Here is a 13583-nt window from a genome sequence, read left to right as displayed (position 1 = left end):
TAAATTAAAATAATTAATAATTAATATTTAATTTTAAAATTAAAAATTAAAAAAATTAAAAAATTAATTTGAAAATTTTAAATTAAATTAAATTAAATTTAAAAGTTAATTTAAATTAAAAAATTAAATTAAAAAGTAAAGACTAAATTAAAAAATATTAAATAAAAATTAGCTACGAAAATTTATTTTCGTCAGTTATTACCAATGAAAAATTTTGTCAGTAAATAGTTGGTAATTTATAAGAGTAAAATCTCCTACGAAATTACCTATAAAAAAATTTAAATTTACCTACGAAATAATTCATCAGTAAATTTAGCGACAATATTTTTTCATAGGTAAAAATTATCTACGCTAGCATTTGTGGACGAAAAAATTTCATCGGTAATTCGTCGGTAATCACTGATTACCTATGAAATTTAAGTATATTTAGTCGGTAATTTTCGTAGATATTTTTTTAATTTCTTGTAATGAATTTTATGAGTTACCACATCATGCCTACAGAATTTCTCATGCTTTATTGCAGACTCCACAACTTGCCTAGCTAGAACAAGCATCAGCTCATATACTTCATATGATTATCCCGTAAAACTGTGGCTAGTTTCTTCGATTGGCAATACTACACAAAATTTTTCTTCATCCTATCATTTTTAACTTACTTTTTGCTATCTCACCCCCTCAACAACTACGTTGCCGCCAACTTAATTAATAACTGCTAAAATCACCTAGCTACTATACCCTCCATCATTATTCTTCAACTCTCAGTACCACCATTCCCTCATCATATGCCATCAACCACCACTATCTACGAGCCTAACATCCCAAAACACAGCTGTTTTTCATAAAACTTACTTATAGAGCTCGTGTTGCCTGGGATTTTGTGCACCCAAAATCCTTTTTGAATGTATTAAAAAATAAACATAATTAAAATATCTAGAAATATGAAGGGTCAAGAATATAAAATAAATGAGCATAGATAAGTGTGATGCTTAGATAATATGTGTGAGGTATTTGATAAAGAGAGGTGACGCATGAATGATGTATGCTTTATACACCTAACCTATCTAAGATATTGTGTTATGCAGAGTGAAGTAAGTATTTCTTGAATACTATTTGAGTCTTTTTGTATAATCCCTCTCTTCGTGATACCTTGTTTATCTTTTGCTTCATTCCTATACTTCCCAATACAATGGTATCAAATTCTAAATGCTTCCAACAAAGTGGTATCACAGTTTGGTTTAAAAGCTTTTGTCTTAGTCTTGGGAATTAGAGGCTCGCTTGAAGAAAGTAGATTAAAAATGTTTCTTCAAGTTTGAGATAAGAAACCTGTCAAGAAGGTTGTTTACATTTGGAATCTTTGAACTTTTGAAAAGAAGATAATCCCGTTGAGAAAGAGAAGAAGAGAAGAAAAGTCTTTCGAAAAAGAAGAGAAGCTAACAATGTTTTCCAAGAATTAGTAAGATACCCTCATATATTGAAAGACACTAAAGTGTCAAGCAACAATCAATTATGTTTGAAGATGAAAAGTGAAATGATCCCATTTAAGATGATACTCAAGGACTTGATTAAAAACAAAAACTAAATTTGCATCAGCAGTGGCTAAAATTATTGTAACAACCAAATCTTTATTTATATGAAAAATCGGGTCCTGATCATTTTTCTGGTTTGTGGCTAAAATTGAGTCTGGAAATATATTTGTAAGGCATGTGCAATAATAAAAGTTCTGAGAGAAAAGAGAAGCCGAGAGGGTTTTCCAATAATTAGTGAGATTGTGAAAAAAAAAAAAATCTATTTTCATGCAAAGTGTTATCAAATCCTAAAGGCATTTAACAAAATGCATCATCAAAAAGAAATTTGAAACTATTTTAGAGTTTTAATGACTAAAGCATGTTAAATTTATCATAAAAATAAATAGCTAGCCTGTAATCCACACATTCCCCACAGAAGAGAGTGTAAATTAAATAGTATTTGGAAAATATATGCAACAAATGACAATAGCATGCAAGCTTATAACATATGGAGAGTGCAAAAACAAACTTTATGATCCTCATTATCAGCAACTGCAGTAATTATTAATTAACTTACCTGAGTGGCCTTCTTCCTCACCTTAGTCGTCGATCAGTGTTGCATGGATTTATCTTGCTTAATCCCAGGCACACTTGAAGTATATACTGATGTGAAATAGACAGTGATATGATATATATTTGCTGATGCCAAATTTCATGTTCATGCTAGCAGTGTATCAACACTCCCATCTTCAAATGATCCTTTCTCCCCGTCAATCCCCTAGATTTCATGTCACATATATCACACAGTGTTTTTTTTTTTTTTTGATAAGCAAACAATTTAAGGAAAGTTACAAAGATAGTTTAGTTGCGATACAAAGATTCACTTTAGTTCACACCCCTATAAAAAGAAGTCATCAAAGAGTTTGCAACTACATCTTCACATATAAACATATATAACCAATTTTAGGATTCATATAGATCAACTTTAAGCAGTGCATACATGGACTATAAAGTCAATTAGAAGTGAATCTCGATGATAATATCACATTATTTAGTTTTTGTTGCAGCGCAGCTACATCCATGCAAGGGAGATGGCTAGCCTGCAAGAGAAATGCCAAAACAACTTATTTAGCAAATCTCACACACCCAAAAACCTAGCTTGCTGCTAGAAATGTCAATGAATTGTTGCAAGAGCATTACCTGGCACTGAATAGTGTTATATAACCTTCCATCTCTTTTGGTGGAAATGCAGCAAATAACTTCAAATCCCTCTTCAATAATAGCGTCTAGCACTCTTGATAGAAGAAAACTGTCTTCTCCGTACCCAGAATTTGCAACAATCTCTACTCCATCGACACGAGAGAGCACAGTAACAGTGGTGCTCATCAAATTATTGTATGAACTAATTTCATTCCGTTGGTCATCAAGAGGAGTCGAATTCGACAAATTCTTGAGCTCATCTCTCTTGACACTCAATTCTTGGACGTTATTCTGAAGGTGTTTTATATATTTCGCGGCCTCATCTATGTGATCGGACATTGAACGCTTTCCCTGCAACCCCATCAACGAAACCCTAAAACCCTAATTATGTAAATCAAGAACACCAACCAAAATATAATTCAAATTTCTTGTTGGCCAGATATAATTACGCAGCCCTAGTAAATTAATAGCCACAGATTTCTATGAATAGGAAGAAAGTAAAGAATGCGAGAGAAAAAGAGAGAGGGGTCTTTATTATTGACCTTGAGTGATTCAAGAGGGAGGAGGGATCGAAGCGATGCATGAAGAGTAGACATTTGCTGTCTTCTTTGCCGTTCGATCTCCTTGCGAATGATCTTCTTCTCATCGCAAGCTAAATTAGCATCATTATTAGTGTTTGAATTTGCTAATACTCGAGGAGGCAGGCCATCCCCCATTAAGTTGGTAGGGTTATTAGAAGCTCCAGCTAAGAATGGATTGTCTTGGTGGGGATTACAGGAGATTGCGGACGAAAATTCATTACTTTGTTGAAAGGGAAACATCGATTGAATAGAGGGAAATCGAAATTTGGTGAGGCAATAATGGAGTTAAAAGAAAATGGATATAGTTGTTGACACTGTGGTCTCTAATTCTCTATGGACTCTAATACCAAGATTCTCTGCAATCTCTTTATAGTCAATGTGAGAGAAACGTGGCTTAAAGCTGTTCTTGCCTGTGGGACACTTTTAACCTTTATTTATTTACTTATATATTTTTTTATGCGTTCTCACTTTCTTTTTTCGAAGGAATGCACTCTCACTAATACTGAAGAAATTGCAACTCAAAAACATTTTCACATTTGGTGGACCACCTTGACCTCGTCGTTTGTCTTTTTTTGGCTCATTCATATGAAGTTTTTTAATGAATGCATGTTGTGAAAATGCAATAAAAATGAAAACGACTGCCTAATTATTTTTCAAACATAACTGTGCCAATTTTTTGGTTGCTTTCACTTTGTTTTTTCTTAGTACTTTTGCCTTTTCTAATTGAGGTTTGGGTCTTTGCCTTGGAAATCCAGAGCAGTAATAGTTAATACGACTTCATAAAATAAACTTTGCCACATCTTAGGTTACCAGGGTGTAAATTCAGATCCTATATTGATGACCAAATCAATTAATAAATTGTAAAGCGATTTGATCTTATCCTATGTTTTGAGTCTTAATAAAAAGCTTTAGTTGAATTCACATAAGCAAGTGAATCGAATTAAAACTTTACATATATACACACACATATGTTCAATGTGAATCTTCCAATCCTGGTCCAATATTTTATAGTAGCTACAATTAATGATACGAAATATGCTGCCCAATGAAAATTTTCTAAATTGCAAAGTTTCCATAACAACCCTCAATTCCATTTCCATAAAGCTTAATTATTTTAGAAGATCACATGAACATCTTGCATTACTGTATATACGTTTTTCTAATGCTACAATAATAAGTTTTTTACTCAAAATTTTATTTTATTTTAAGTTTTGTATGATATGTGAAAATTATTCATCATTAACTCCTTAGTGTAGCTAAAGAAAAAAAAAAGTTGTAACCAACTAGCTATGAATGTACTCTTTGGCTTTTGTTTTTCGCAAAGTGAGGTCCATGCATGGACTATAATTGAGTGCGACACCAAGAGGGTCCAAGATAAGTCGCCTAAAATGGAATAATACGACACTAACATATATTTTCTTATGCTTATTTAATGGATGGTGAGATTTGGAGATCCATATGTAGCATCAACTGTATCAAGAACGAGATTTGGAGATTGATATGCCTTGTTACATATTTTAGGAGCTGTCCAAGCACGTGGACAGTATCATAGTAGAAACATAAAAAATGAGGATTAGCTTAGCTGTTTCGTATATTTGCTTTCTGAAGAGCACTACTCTAATAGGTACAACGTCACACCCACCATTTCGATCCTTTATGAAAGACCAATCAAGTGAAGATGGTAGGCTCAAGATCTTTTAATTAATTAGTGGCTTAGCTCGCTTACCTAGTATTCGTTCCTCCTGGCCAAGTCCTTAGACTTTTCTTGGATAAGCAAACTTACAGAAAATATTGCTCGAAGTTTGGTATCTATTTAGCATCAATATGCTCATCAACTCATTGGTCTTCATGCCATTAATAAAATGCCAAGTACTATTATTTAATTTCTCATTCTCGATGTTTCTTTAGCTCCCAACTTCTCTCCTTTGGACTAGTACCTTACCCATAAATATCTTGAGGTCTAAATGGACATAATCTCATCCAAAGCTGAGGAATCAATTTCCGACCTTTTTCTTTCTGAATACTAATGATTTTATTTTATTTTATTTTATTTTTTCCAAGTTATTAAGGCCAAAATGATCATAATGAATATAAAAGATGGGTAAAAGCAAAATGTATATAAAACATATAAAAATTTCATAATTTACTATCTCATTATTTATCGTAATAAATCAATGAGAGATTATTAGATACTTATGTTGCACATGCAATTTCTCTCGTCATCATGTAAAGTTTAGTCTATATATTATAATGAGAACCTATGTATATTTTTGTGAAATAGAAGTACTATTTTCTTATGCTCCAAGAATATTTTATAACTCTCTAAGAGTCAATATATCTAATAAAATTCTTTATTTAAGCCAGCTATCAATTGGTGCCGTTTTTACAAATTGGTATCTTTTCAATATAAATAAAATAAATGTATATAAAGAAGATAACGATCTGATCTCATATCCATATAGAAATGAGTAGGTCTGTGATATTCTCTCAAACACAAAAATGTACATGGACTTAAAAAAAAAAAATAAATAGTGTGTAAAGAATAGTGGAATATTTCTACTTGCATATGATTCTCAATTGCAAGTGTTAATCAAAGATACCTTTCTCCTAATAAAAAGTTGAGGAATTTATATATTGTATTGCAATCTTACAAATTAAATTCCATACTAAGAAAAATAAGAGAACACGTATATTGTGTTGTTGGTATGTGATGAGATGATGGGCCAAATTGGGAAAAGAAAAAAGAAAAACCTTATATGGACATAAATGCAACTTACTGCGTCTTGATATACATCTTATCAAACGAAAAGAAAAGCATGTTCTACTAACTAAAAACTATTATCTCTCATTTCGGTGAGGCTTACTATAGAGAGACAAAATGAGCGAAGCTTCTATGAATTACTCCTGCAAATTAAGTGGCTGAAGCATTTGCAAATAAATCAAGCAAGGGTTAACATATTCATTGCAGAAACCAAACAGAACTCCTCAGTGATTCCTAGTAGAGCACACGCGTGCAAGCTCCATTTACATTATGAATTCTCACATCGTTTTTAATATGCATGTATGATCGATGAAATAATGCCTTCTAAGTTTAATTCTAACAGCAAATATTAACCAACTTATTAAGTGGGTGTTTGGATTAGAGGTTTAGTGTAGGTGATAGAAGTTTCATACCCGATAGCTAGTTTAAACCCATTTAGTAAAAATATCGAACAGGTGTTGTTTAGCTGATACACACTCTGAACTGCTGCAGTTCAAAAAGCTGTGAAATTATAATTATTCTCAATCAGCTGTTGTTATTTCAAGATAAGAAGACTATTTTACTCATCTCTCAATCTATATACTTCTATATATATCAAGTGGGAAACATATATCTATATTATACCGTTACTTATATTTTCTTATATTATTTAATTTTTATTTATCTATTTGAATAATAAAATAAAAGATATAATATAGTAAACTAATAATTATATTTCTATTTTAATAATAAAATAAATTATAATAAATTAATAATTATATATTTATTTCAATCATAAAATAAATTATATGATATATACTCTTATTAGTTATTTTATATATTAGCAGCAACTAGATAAAGTTTTATTAAATACTTAACATCAATTAGTTACCATCAACTATAGTTATCAAATAACAGAAATAGTTATTAGTTATTAGCTATCGGCTATATCCAACAATTAAATCAAACAGACTCTAAAGGCATCATGGAATGGTTAAAGTTGTTGAAACTTTAAGTTCATAAGCTATAACCTTACAATTAAAGTCAAATGTATGCACACCAAAAATAATAATAATTCAATTGGCTATTCAAAATTTTAATGGGTAACTTGACAATATTAAATATATGCCACAATATCATTCAGGAAAATTATTCTTACATAATGAAAAAATGGAAAATTATTGGGTGCTCCTGGAAATACTATAAATTCAATGCTTAATTCTTGAACTTTGGGAAGTGAATCCCACATCTATTTGAGTGAAGGAGCATTGTTCTATGATGTATTTTATAATTTTCCATGAAAAATAACTCATGTGACAGCCTATATGTGTGGCATTTCCCTGAAAATATTTCATATAAAAAGTAAGAACCATTCTACAACTAGTAACCTAAAATGGTCTACATATATAGAATTTTGTCCTACAACCTCCCATGCCATTGATTCTTCAATGATGAAATGATATATAGCTTTAAGTTTGTTATGTAAACAAATGATTATTTTGATTCTTATATATTTATGCACTGATACATATAATTTTCTCATCTATCATTGTAAATGCAAAGTTGAATGAGTTTATACTTAATTTAACATGCATATCATGAGAGGATGCAGGGAACATGAGGAAACCATGCATAGCAGGCTCACCAATCGTGCTCATGCAATAGTATGACGGCATCATCTCTACCTCCTGATTCTAAAGATGCTATAATCTAATATATTATTATTGTCACATTCCAGCTAATTAGTATCTCATAAACAAACAGTTGGGTGAAATATTTTTTATTCATACAAAAGTGAACGGAACCAACCTCAAGTTCTCGTGAAATCAGATGATACACTGTACTGGAGGAGTTAATCCCTAATGAGCATAGGTATATTGCTAATTACTAGGAATTTTCAGCACATGTTGAAGGAATTGCTTCAATTAGTTTGTTTTGCAGCTCAGATGTATCAATGCATGTCATGTAGCTGACCTGTGAAGCCAAAAGAAAATTGCATTTAGACAGAAACTCGAGAAAAAATAAATAAACAAATAAAACAACATCGAACCCTAAACCTAGCTAATGATCACTGATGCTGTGTATGGTACCTTAGATTGAATGGTATGGATAACTCTTTGATTTACTCTGGTGGAAATGCAACTAAAAACATCTAGCCCTTCTTCTAGTAGCAATTCCAGTGCTCTTGAAAGGTGCAAAACTTGCTTCCCAAAACCACTGTTGATAACGACCTCGACCCCAGCAAAACATGAGCGTACCATTACAGAAGTTGGTGCAAAGCTATTTAACCTCTCATCCTCAGAATCAAGAACCCTCAAATTGGATAGGTTTTTCATCTCATCTCTGCGGACACTAAGTTCTTCAATCTTCTTTTGCAGGTCCTTTGTATATTTTACAGCTTCCTGGACATGATCTGATATTGCCCGCTTTCCCTGCAACTCCGGAAAGGGGAAAATGAAAACCCTAATCATGAAACCCACAAAATCTTTGCTAAGAGAGAGAGAGAGAGAGAGAGAGAGGAAGGGATATTCTTGGACATAATTGAACAGTTAGCAAGCATAAAGAAATTAAAAGGAAGACAACAATTCATCACCTTAATGTATTCAAGAGGTAGTAGATTTCTAAGCGAAGTGTAAAGGGTGGCCATCTCTTGCCTTCTTCGTCTCTCAATATCTCTATGTATAATCCTCTTGCCCTTGGTACTAATTGCGACAGTATTATTCTCATCTTTCTTGTGACTAAGACATGGATTTCGCTGCCGGCCCTTTCCCATGTTATTCTTCTTACTTGGGTCAATGCCATCCACAGTAGAATGACCCGGGATCAGCAGCAGATCTTGTGGAATTGTGTTTTCTTGGTACGGAGTTGAAGAAATCTGGAAGGAAAGCTGATTATTTTGGTGTGAAGGAAACATGGCAGCACTGTAGAGGGGCATTCAATGATTTGGTGTATCTTGTTTTGGCTAGATAAAAGATATTGTTGGGTTGAGAGAAAGGAATAGGATGCGTTTGTTAGGGTTTGAGATCTAAGATGGTGGTCAATAAGGCCAGTGTTACATTGTCTGATTGTCTCTCCATAAGAATTGATATCATTTCTCATTAGTTTCTCTTATTAAAAGGAGCTCTTGTGGCTATAGCATAGTATATCCTCCACACTATACCCGCCTGCCCAATTTATTTTGACAATTAAGGTAGTGCGGTAGTCAATCCATTATAAAAATAAAAAATAAAAAAAAAAGATTAACTTTTTGTTTGATTAAAGAAGTCTTTATAATAATTAGTAGGTGGAAAATTTTATTAATGAGGTTTAAATTAATATTGATAATATTTCTAAATAGCTTCATTTTAATTTATTAGTTATATTGACATTCCAATTCTAGATTAGTAATAGCTTAGTAATTGATATTTAATTAAGCTAGTGAGTTCTCAAAGGTATATAGAAACTAGCATTTTGCACAACCTTCCCAAGATAACCTGTTGCAATGACATGCTAGAGGAAGATTATTTCATTAATGAGGTTTAAATTAATATTGATAATATTTCTAAATAGCTTCATTTTAATTTATTAGTTATATTGACATTCCAATTCTAGATTAGTAATAGCTTAGTAATTGATATTTAATTAAGCTAGTGAATTCTCAAAGATATATAGAAACTAGCATTTTGCACAACCTTCCCTAGATAACCTGTTGCAATGACATGCTAGAGGAAGATTATTTCCTGTATCAGAAATTTGCTTCACCAACCACCCAATGGATTTGTAATTTTCTATCAATAATGAACAGATTGTGATTGTAAATCCAACAAAAATGCCCTGTTTGGATTTTGGAGCACGGTTCCGTCAATTAAGAGCAGGATTTGACCTCGCAATTGGGTTCTGAAAAATCATCAAGGTCTTATGTCGATAATGATACTATTGAACTAATACACTCGTCAAAGTTAACATGCAGCACAAAGCCACTCACTTATATGTCAAATTATGGTATTCTAAACTCCCATGCTGAACAGGGCAAGGTCAATTTTAATTTCTTTTTGGGTGTTTTCAAATGAATAAAACTTTATTTATATACATTAGTTCCCCAAAATAGGCATGCACATATGTATATAATTATATAGGAAGTGGAAGCAGTCCAAATATATATCTACCAATTAGGTATTAGCATTAGAAGCAAGTGGGTTTAGAAAACAAACCCCAACTTAATTGTATGCCCTTTCAGCATCAACAGTATCATGTGAAGATCTTCAACAGATAAAGGGAACATATGTTTATATATAATATTAATAATTGTTTAAGATGTTGGACCAGAGTTGTTAGTGCAGTTTGTGAACCCAAAGAGAAAAATTTTAGTTAGGTAGCTGCTTTTTCGTTTGGCCTAATTATTTCATTTTGGCTGGGTTGTCGACAAGAAAACACTCGGATCATGGAGCCATGATGCCTGATATTGATATGCTCTGTATATATCCTTATCTATGTATATAAATTTTCGTTAGTCTGACCAGACCATTGGGATTACATTTGGATTTTTAGCAGTTGTTTTGACTTGATCTTTTAATTATATTATTTATATTTTTTAGATTATGTAAGAATAGAAATAAATTTATTTTTATGAGATAGAGAGAATATTATAATTATGAGACCTTTCATAGTGTAAATCTAAATTTGTGTGTATGAAAGACAAAGTTCATATTATCAAAAACTTAATGGTTTTAAGTTTAATTACATCTTATATTTATTGGAGAGATTTAATTTGACTTATTTTTAATTTTTTGTCTAATTTTAGTCATAAATTTCCAATTTAAACTCAATTTAGTCCAAAAATAAGAAAATCAAGAAAATAAATTTGTTGAGATTAAATCAAGAAATTTAGTCTATAAATTATAATTTTTAAATTAAATTGAATTTAAATTAAAATTTTTAAATTAATTTAAATAAAAAATTAAAAATATACTGAATTAAACTTCTCTAATAAATACATAGAATAATTAAATCAAACGTTTTGCCAAAACTTAATTATCCTCGATAAATTATTCATTTAGTTTTGAGTGCGAATGATGTAATATGATTATTAAAAAGACCTAGTTATATCACGTATATTACAATTGTATTATTAAAATAAGTATCAAACAATATTTTATACTTAATGATTGATTGTCAAATTAATCATTATATGTAAATGATTAACTTTAATTAATTTTTTTTTTTCAAAATTATACTCCCATTTAGCTCTGTATTTCACAGGACCACATTACACAATCTGAAAATCAATTTCTCTGGTAAAATTAATGCAATAAAAGAAATAGTATACATATCACGTGAAGTTCGTGTAATATGAGGTTATGAATGGAAACCTAAACAATTTCCTTTTTTTTTTTTTATTAAGCTAAAACAATGAGCACACAGAAGGAGGACTTTTTCTTACCAATTGTGGGGTCCCACGTTGAAAAAAATTAAGGAATTCAAATGTATTATAAGAATGGAGGGTTGGCTAATTAATTGAGGATTTTTTTTTATTTAAATTTAGTCTATTATGAATTTAATGTAGTAGAATTTATTTATTAAATACATAAATTTTATATATTAATGTCTTAAATTCATAATAAATCGAATTTAGATAAAAATTTTCTATTAATTAATCAATTTTAATCTTTTAATAATATTTGGTCCAAGCTTAAATAAGTCCATCTTATTTTTCAAAAACTCTTGTCTTAGTCGTTTAATACTTAAAGGCCATGTGATTTGTTCTATTAGTACTTAAGTGTATGTCGTTACAATGTTAATTAACTTTATGCTGATGTCGGCATATATATATATTAAAAAAAAATTATGTGATTAAAATTTATTTTTTTTTTGAACAAATTTGTGGTTATTTTACTATAACATCATCAAATTAATGATATTAAAGAAAATTAATTTTAAGAGCCAATAGTGTGAATCATATTAATTTTTATAAAAAGTTGAAAATCACACGATATTTTTTTGAATTTTTTTAATATATTGACATCAGCATGATGTCGACGTGGCGTAATCATTATAACTGCTTTAAGAATTAGGCTCTTAAATATTAATAGAACAAATTACAAGGTACTATTTTAATACAATTTGAATAATGTAATTTAAAGTGTTAAAATATGTATTATATATTTATTATTTCAAAAACTATATATGTATTATTTCACAATAATATAATAAATTTTATAAAAATCAAATGATTATTAATTTTTAATATATAATTAATATTTCATAAATATTGAAAAATAATTATATTTTTGTAAATTTTTTTTATTAATCATAAATATTGAAAAATTAATAACAATATTTAAAGTTTATAACTTTTATATAAAATTTAAAAACAATATTAATATTTATTTAAATCTTAACTTGATAAAATTTCAAATTTGATTTTAAATAATTGACAATTTATTAACTAGATTTATTTTTATTAAAAGGTGTTACATTAATTAGTTTTTAAAATAATTTTACATATTTAATTAAATTTTAGTGACTCATTAATTTAATTATTAATCTATTAATTTCTCGACTTAATTTTTTTATTGAATCAACCTCTAAACCGAATTTAATAACACTATAAAACAGTGTTGCTATACCAATAACATTGGTGATGAATTATTTGACTATTAAATTCCTAGCAATGAACGTGTTCGCAACCAAATAAAAAATTTGTTGTAGTAACCTTACGAACTAAAGTTTATTATATTTTTTAAAAGAAAATTAAAGTGTATTAAAATTTGAAATAAAAAAAAAATAAGAATGATTTTTAGTCATTTTAAAGAGAGAATTCAAAAGTAATTTTTTTTACTAATTAAATATAAGGAGTATTTTGTAATATATTTAATTAATAGTAAACACATTTGAGTCATTATCTAATTAATAAATGCTAAAAATTTGGGGCATCAAGTCGCCAACGACCCTACTAATAAAGAAAAAGGTGAAAATCCATCTTTTATAAATTTTCAACTGTGACCTTCTTTTTTAAAGTGAAACAAACAAAATTTAGAAAATGAATTTTATCATAAATTTTATTTTATTTTTAATAACTTCCTCAAAATAATTATAAATTATATTTAGTAATTTACTAAAATTATTTTTGAGAAAATTATTTATTTAAACGTAATAATTGAAGAGTATATCTAAAGTTAAATATTTTGAACTATTTTCAATAATATTTAAAATTATATATATATTGTAAAATACAATTTTCACCAACTCCAATTCCAAATGGGGCTATCTGTAGCTAGCACAAGAAAATGGTTCAAGATTTTCTCTTCATTAAGGGCCAAAAAAAAAAAAAAAGAAAAATCTTGGACGTAAACACTGCAAACAGAGTACTAGAAATGTATGGCGAGTAGTTTTAGCTAGGTGGGTGGAGTTTTCCTCCATATATATGGACTGGTTTGATGTCAGTACCTAAACATGTTAATACCTGAAACTTAAGATCATGTCCATATTGTACAACTTGAAATACATGCATATTCCACATATCTATTAGAAGATAATTCATTTAAAGGAGATGGATACCACATCAGTTATTACTTGATC

At 29.5% G+C, this 13583-nt stretch overlaps 2 protein-coding genes across 3 annotated transcripts; both read right to left on the bottom strand.

Annotated features, from left to right (window-relative positions):
- Positions 1-1793: 1793 nt before the first annotated feature.
- Positions 1794-3649, bottom strand: LOC110638218 (transcription factor bHLH36). Of its 2 annotated transcripts, none has more exons than XM_021788693.2 (3): positions 3248-3649; positions 2706-3086; positions 1794-2605 (listed from the first exon to the last, which is right to left on the bottom strand). In XM_021788693.2, the coding sequence occupies exons 1-3, from the start codon at positions 3524-3526 to the stop codon at positions 2519-2521; spliced, it is 747 nt and encodes a 248-aa protein (XP_021644385.2). In that variant the 5' UTR covers positions 3527-3649; the 3' UTR covers positions 1794-2518. The 2 variants fall into 2 exon arrangements, with proteins under 2 accessions (XP_021644385.2, XP_021644386.2); XM_021788694.2 differs by having other exon boundaries at positions 1797-2605; positions 2706-3056; positions 3248-3647.
- A 4149-nt stretch (positions 3650-7798) lies between these two features.
- On the bottom strand, positions 7799-9083 carry LOC110638251 (transcription factor bHLH36). Its single transcript, XM_021788743.2, has 3 exons — positions 8620-9083; positions 8117-8458; positions 7799-8000 (listed from the first exon to the last, which is right to left on the bottom strand). Exons 1-3 carry the CDS (start codon positions 8959-8961, stop codon positions 7914-7916), a joined length of 771 nt encoding a protein of 256 aa, XP_021644435.2. The 5' UTR covers positions 8962-9083; the 3' UTR covers positions 7799-7913.
- Positions 9084-13583: the final 4500 nt, after the last annotated feature.

This window comes from Hevea brasiliensis, chromosome 13 (assembly GCF_030052815.1).
Source record: "Hevea brasiliensis isolate MT/VB/25A 57/8 chromosome 13, ASM3005281v1, whole genome shotgun sequence".
Classification (NCBI taxonomy): Eukaryota; Viridiplantae; Streptophyta; class Magnoliopsida; order Malpighiales; family Euphorbiaceae; genus Hevea; species Hevea brasiliensis.
The sequence above is the reverse complement of the archived record's forward strand: the minus strand, read 5'-3'. Positions and strand labels throughout refer to the sequence as shown.